Source organism: Equus asinus, chromosome X (assembly GCF_041296235.1).
Source record: "Equus asinus isolate D_3611 breed Donkey chromosome X, EquAss-T2T_v2, whole genome shotgun sequence".
NCBI classification, from domain to species: domain Eukaryota; kingdom Metazoa; phylum Chordata; class Mammalia; order Perissodactyla; family Equidae; genus Equus; species Equus asinus.
This window is the reverse complement of record NC_091820.1, coordinates 63,661,479-63,668,958: the sequence shown is the minus strand read 5'-3', so window position 1 is coordinate 63,668,958 and position 7,480 is coordinate 63,661,479. Positions and strand designations below refer to the sequence as shown.

Genomic DNA, 7,480 nt, shown 5'->3' with positions numbered 1-7,480 from the left:
GTATGCAGTATTTCGATTAACCTCCCCGCCCATTATAGAAAGATGTCGTAGTAATTTTCATATTTTACACCATCATAAAAAATAACTTATTTATTACGATTATATATTGCACAGCAACTTCGCCCCTTGAACCTAGCCTTCCTTTTTTTGTCCTCCCCTTCCAACTAAAACTTTAAGGATCATGAGCCTTTTTAAAATTTGAGCTGAACCTCACAACTCAAAATTACCAACCCCGCTAATCCCTTACGCCCTTAGTTCATACGATTATAGGTTTTTTTAAACAAAGTACTTTAAAAGCCCTATACCTTTTTCCTTCATCCGTAAGACACAAGCTCTGAGAAGAGAAGTGAGGGGCCAAGGATAGAGTGAAATCTGAGGGAAGAGGTGGGGCGGAAGGTTAAAAAGAGTTCAGAGGACGACAAAGGAGAGAAAACCAGGTTAGCTGGGTGAGAAAAACCGTTAGGCATTGGGTTAGACTAGGGTGCACGCGGAGGACACAAGGGGGAGGAGCGTAACCTCTTGCCCTCGAACCCCTCAACGCCCCCCAGCGACTGCAGCCCACCCCAACCGCCTCTCAAAGCGGCAGCCATTTTGGCGTTGCCCCAGCCCCGCCCCTTGGGCGCAGAGGCTCCACCCCCCGGCGGGCCGTGTGCAGAAACGGGAAGTGGGATTGCACACCTAGGAGCCGGGCGGGCTGCGGCTCCAGACTAGGGCGGTGCTCTGAGCACCTTCCCAGGAAAGCCGTGCTGCCACTTCTGGCTGGTGCCTCCCGAGAAAAGTCGTGGGACCATGTCGAATATGGAGAGTATCCTTTCCGGTCTGAAAAGCTGCTGCTAGGGCTAAGGGAAGTGGGAAAGAGCAGGGACTGGGGCCCTGGGAGGCGCCGGGTGGTGGTGGTGACCTTTTAAATTTAGTTGTGGAGGGGTGAGGGCACTGACGCCGATTGGTAGGCGCCGGCAGCTTGTTTTGTTTTGTTGTTGTTTTTCTGGTGGCCGCCGCCATCCTAGAATCGGGACGTGAGACTGCTTTGGCAAGAGTCAGAGGAGTCGCGGGACTGGTTTGAGCAAGATTCTTGAGCGCGAACCTTCCCTCATTGAGATGTACTGTCACCTGTCATTTCAGTGAATTTTTCCTGTTCTTAGAAACAGAGAGGGAGTGGTTCGGAAACAGAGACGGCAGGAGTTTGCCAGAGGTTTGGGGCGGAGGTATAGGTTTTGAATGCAATAGCTTTTGTGGAATTTCTTACTTTTTCTGAATGGAGGTGACTGGTAATGAGGTAAAGTGCTTAATACCAGCCCTCCAAACTAAGGTGAGTGTTTGCTTGTTAGTAATCTGATTTAGCACACGAGGAAACTTATAGTTCTCTAAAGCTTTAAAACTTCATCAGTTGCACCTGTGTTCCCACTTAAGCAATGAGTTTGGGGTTAGGAACCAAGCTGTGGGAAGCCCTGAATTGAAGAAGGATGAAATTGTTTTTCATAACTGAAATACCGTCACAGGATTTCCATATCGCTGTAATTCCTCCTTCCAGGAGTTAGGATTATAAAAAGTAGAGTAGCTTGGTATGTTGCCATTGAATAAAACTTGGCACAATGACAACATGTAAGTAATAGTAATTGATTGATAGCTCATGTCGGCTCTTTTGCCTTCATTAGTTTGTAAATCTGAAACATGGAAAGACATTTGGTGAGAGGATTAAATTATGCAAGCCATACTGATAATATTGATACATATCCTGTGCTGAGCTGGCCAAGATAAACCAAGAATAAAATGTGAACGCTTGAGGAGGTGCAAATTAGGTCACTTCTTGAACAGAGTGGATGACTAAAAGGCCCAGTTATCACTATGGTTTAAAGGATATAATTTATGGAAGTGTAGTTGTGTTAGATGATTTTTTTTAAAAGCAGCATCATAAAGGAAAGAGCACTGGACTGTGAGTCAGAAGATCCATTTCTAATCCCAGTTCTGCCTCTTAAGAGACATGTGAATTAGGACAACTCATATAGCCTCTGTCATGCAGTATTTACTCATCTGTAAACATACTGACCTGCCAACCTTATAAAGCTGTCGTGAAGATAAAATAAAATGGAAGGGCTTACTAAATTATAAAGTTTTGAACATGCTGTTAAGTATTCAGAAATTTTAGTACAAATTGCTTTCTTTCCCCAGAATTTTTCAGAATTTGAAGTAATAGCTCTAAAATTGCTTTTGTTTCCTATTCTAGTAGTGCAGGTTATTTTTGCTCTACCTAAGCCTACCCTATGTGATTTTCAACATCAAAATAATTGGCTACTAATTTCCTTTCACTGAAAAGTATGTGTGACTGACTATAATTAAAATTAATGGTACTGTTAACAATAGTGTAATACCTAACAAAAATGAACTGTTAACTACCCTTCAGACTATCAGAGGAAGTAAGGAGGTTTAATTTAATTCATACCATTTGCCGGTGATCCCTTCTTCTGATTTCTTTTTGTAGAATCCAGACCTTTTCCTTGGAATATAGAGGAGGAAAATGACATATAGCTTGAGACCTGTCATACATTAAAAAAAAAACTTGAACTGAAATTTGACTAACATTTATTTGTCACCTATATAAAATGCAAAAATCTCATTGTTGCAGTATATAAGAAGACTAAATGTGCCAACACAGTTGAATTAGCATGGCAGTTGTGACTTCTGTCTTTGGACAGTTAAAACACACTGAATTTATCATGGTGGTTTAGATCAAATCTCAGTTCAAAGAACTCGATGGAATGACCAAATTTATTTGTTGTAACATGTTCATGTAGGTGTTTACAAGTACAGAATTAATAGTAATATATGTGCAGTATTAACACAGTATGTTTCAGGAGTAGTGTTTGATTAACTATGGGAGTGAAACAATAGAGAAATAATTAAGGGATACTTCTCTATTCCATGCTCTTTTTTGTTTTTTTGCTTCTCTATGTTTCTACCCTTCTTCTGGCATTCTGTTGGTGTGGACTTAGTTCAAGCATGCTTCATTTCCAGGAAGCTTTCCATGTCATCTTCCTAATCTCCTAACCCACCATCGTCAACAAACCTAGAAACCTGAGAGGACCAGTTCCCACCAGTTCCTACTGTGTGCCCCTTTCCTCATTTGTTTTCGACACCATTTTAGCCTTTTTTCTCACTATTGTAATCATGTTTACTTATCTCTCTTTTACATTAGACTGTGAATTCCTTGAGGGCGAGGTCTTGATCTTTCATCTTTGAATCTTAATGTGCTTGCACAGCACTCAGCCCATAGTGGACTTGTACAAAATGGGCAAGTGACCTTCTGTTAAGAATTAATTATTAACATATATTGAGTCTGAGTCCCTTCTATGGGCTGAGCAATGCACCCAGGCTGTCGATAGAGAGGGTTACAACACCCATTCCCAACTTCAAGCAACTTTTGATCTAACTGAGCCAGGACACAAGTGAGTGAGGATAAATACATAGCAGTACAAGGTAGCACACACTGAGATGAATGCTAGAGCAGCGATTCTTGATCCCCTGTGTGAACTTATTAAACTCCTTGAAATTGTATGCAAAATTTTGTATGTTAGTATGTGCCTTTTCCTGGGGAAAATGTCTATAGCTGACACCTGTTTCTCCAAGGGATTCTAACTTGAAAAAGGTGGAAAAGTACAGTTGTGCACTGCGTTATGATATTTCAGTCCACAGCAGACCGCATATACAATGGTGATCTCGTAAGATTAGTACCATATAGCCTAGGTGTGTAGTAGGCCATACCATCTAGGTTTGTGCAGGTACTGTAGGAGAGGAAGGAATTTTTCTTTACCGTTCTAGGTTCTTCTGGCTGGTCGAAGAATTAAATTGACAAGAGACAGATTAACAGGAGAAAAATAAAAGTTTAATAACGTGCATACATGGGAGAAACCCAGGAAAACCAAGTAACTGCCAAAATGGCTGAAGCCCTCACTTAAATACCATCCTCAGCTAAAGATAAAAGAAGATTTTGGGCATGGGGAGAGTCAGGGACTTCAAAGGGAAGGAAGACAATTCACAAGTAGATGAAAAGAAGCAAATATTTGGAAAACAAGTGTTTGGCCACATAGAAATAGAAGAACACAGAGGGGAGCCCAATAAACAAGCCTTTATAGGTTCCTCCCTGTCTACCACCTAGTTCATGTTAGACAGGTTTTTTATCTGAGTTCTGTTAGGCGGGGAAGCGGGCGTGGGGAGGGGGGCATCGTTAATCAAGAAAAACTTTCCAGTCTTTTGTTCCTTAAAACTAATCAGCCTAAAATCATCCATGTTAAAGAGACACATTTTAGGATGTTTAGGATGGCAAATTTTGTTCACCTTCAGTACACTCTGTGATATTCTCACAATGGCAAAATTGCCCAATTCCACATTTCTCAAAAGTATCCCCATTGTTAAATGATGCATGATTGTAATGAAGTAGATAATAGGTACTGTTGACATTCTGAGAGTAGACAAAGGGATGTTGTGAACTGAACTGGTTTCGTTACTTCCTTTTGTAGTCGCTCAGACAGATGAGACTGTTATAGGCAAAGATTGCCAGCTACCTTAAAAAAGTCTACACCCTTATGAATGGCTTGATGTCCTAAAGCAGAACTAATTACATATCAGAGTCTGAGGTTTTGCTAGTATTGACAAATGCATTGTGATTTTTTTTTTGACCAACATTAATAATATTTCAAATTTTCTTTTTAAATATCTTTACCTGACCTTAGTCTTGTAATTTATGGCCTGGCTAGCTGGTAGAATATGGTGTCTTACAAGAAGTATTGAGTGTAAAGATTACTTACAGTTCATCATTTGATGCCATTTGAGGACCAAGCCTGAGCCATTCACTATGAAAGTTAAAATGCAAAGAGGAAAATAGGATTTGAGCTTGATTTGAGTTCCTTCTTGTTCTTTTATTCAGCAATTAATCCTCAGTTATCCATCTCTAGGCTTTCGTTTTCATGTCTGTAACATGAAGGAAGTTGACAAGTGATTTCTAAGGTTCCTTTCAATTCTGATGATTTCCCTGTATTTCTGGGATGCCAGACTCTACCTCCCAGAAATATGCAAGGGATCATCAAGACGCTGCGAGCTGAAAAGGGGAAAGTTGGATGCATAATGCCATTTCTTCTCATCAAATGTATGAGTAAACAATCTATAGTATTGGTACCACTGCTTTATTCTGGGGCAGGCAGATGCTAGTGAACATTTTTATTTCCTTCCTCTAACCTCTATTTTCAACTTCTACTTCTCTGTGCCCAAAAGGTTGCATAATCCTACTGTTGTCACTTGGAATCAAATAGCTTTCTGCCCTACTGTGTTTGGGTAACTTTCACTTAGTGTTGCTCCACCTACTTCAGAGAGGCAGTCAGAACATGAGATTTCTACTATGAAATTCTACTAGTAAGCTAATAACAATTTTCCTTGAGGAAGCAGATTGAAATCTTAAAACAAGGCTTCCTTCTGTATCCATAATGAATATGTTGAGCCCTGATGCTTATGTATTTAAATTTCAAAGCAATAATCTATTAAGACATAGTCTTTTGCCTGTCAGCACTGTAATTGCAAATAAATTAAATCACATAGAATGTTTTAAAGAGACAATGGGACTTTTTATTCCTTGACTAACCATATTGCCCAATTAAGATAGGTGACTTAGCAAAGTCATGAGATGGTAATGACAATTTATTGAACATCTACTATGTGCCAAACTTTGTGGTGGGGATTCTGTATATGTTATCTCAGACCCTCAAGACAACACTAGAAGACAGGTGGTAGTACCCTAATTTTGTAGAATAGGAAATTAGAGCTAAGAAAGCCACAGAGCTTGTAATTATAGGGTAAAAGATCTGGGCTTGGCTCCAAAGTCTCCGTTGTGTTCACTTTTCCACAGTGCCTCCAGAACTTACAGCGCAATTCACTTATGTTTGATGGAGTCCTAGGGTTGTGCAGAGCTACTTTTTCTATATATTGGCATTCCGCTTGAGGTTTTGCTTCAAAGAGAGTTTGAAAAACCATGAATCTACACAATCACCTTTGGGAAAGCCTGAAGATTGTCTTGAAGACAACTCTGGTTCATAGATATTTCATATTAAAAGGTACATCTGTATGATGTAATGTTTTAAATGTTTAGAAAATTTTAATTTTGTAGAATTGGAAGATGGGATATTAATACTTTCTGAAAATTAGAAATGATTGGATATTCAGATGATTCATTGATTTCCTTATTTATCAATCCCAAGGGCCAAATGAGTTATTTTTTTGTGTGTGTGCTTTTGCGTGGATTTTGGCAGGAGGAGGGAAACCTGTTGTCGTTAATGGAGATCTTTGAGACCAGTTTCTCAGTCAGTGTTACTGTTTTTGTTAGCCAGCAAGCTAGCATTGTGGTGTGTGTGAAACCTCATGGGGATTAAGAGGAAGATGGTAGGGAGAGGAAGAAGGGTATACTAGGCAAAGGAACTGTGTGTAAAGACAGCCAGATAACTTGCGGAAGCCAACATCCCTGAAGCAGAAGGTGCTGGAGCCTGCCATCACCCAGCACCTAGTCTAGGGACTTATGCATCATTCTGTACGTGTTAATAAATATTACTGTTCAGTCTTTCTAAACTTTCAGTCCAGCAAACATGAAGTATTTCAGTCATTTCCTTTTCAGGGGGCAAAGAAAAACAAATGCCTTCTTAATGACAGCCACTTAGCAAAATTCAATTTATGATCAGTCAGTGAAGGAGATTATTCTGCCAGTGTTATTTTTCCAAATAGAAAAATACTCCAGGGATTTATAGCCAACTAAAGTATCTAAAATATTGCACAATATATCAATTCTATTCCGTAGCTCAATTTAGTAGTTGAATTGATGTCGTTGTTTTCCACAACAACAATCAATTTCCCCACTTCAATATAGAGGGTATTCACTTATTGTAGCATACACAGAGTGTGATGATTTGAATAGCAGACAACTGAATTTAAGAATTTCTTACTCTAGTCGTAGAAAGTACCCAAGAGTTAGAGGCAAGGTTTTAGACCCAAGGATGTTTTGATTTCTGGCCTAGAACAAAAGATTCATCATCAGAGAAACACTAGTGTTACAGGTTGCCTGGGCTAAATAGACACGTGAATATATTTGATGGCGGTAGTCTAAGATAGGTAGTCATCTGTGGATTCATGTGCTTATACTTATTTGTACTAAACTGTTGGTGGTCTTGTCTGTCTGCTATATTCTAGTTTAAGGTTGAGGTTAGGGAATTCATCTCCTTATTTCTGAACTTTTAGAGCTGTTTAGAATAGGACCTGGTAAAAATTCGTATGGCCTTAATGTACATCTAGCCTCATGATAGGTAAGATTTCTTAAATTGAAAAGAACTTGTAGAGTGTGTGTGTGCACGTGCATTTTCTGCTTCTATGGGACTGAATTGTTAACTCTGAATTTATTAAAACAAGTGTAATAATAGGGTTGTAGTTGTCAGAACTGCTAGTGATTATG

At 39.5% G+C, this 7,480-nt stretch overlaps 1 protein-coding gene across 1 annotated transcript in view; it reads left to right on the top strand.

Annotated features, from left to right (window-relative positions):
* Window positions 1-617: 617 nt before the first annotated feature.
* Window positions 618-7,480, top strand: part of LOC106838359 (charged multivesicular body protein 1B2) — a 44,065-nt gene continuing 37,202 nt past the window's right edge. Inside the window, exon 1 of the mRNA XM_014852381.3 lies at window positions 618-805. Coding sequence (XP_014707867.1) covers window positions 790-805 — 16 coding nt within the window. The 5' untranslated portion in view covers window positions 618-789. The remainder of the gene's footprint in view (window positions 806-7,480) is intronic.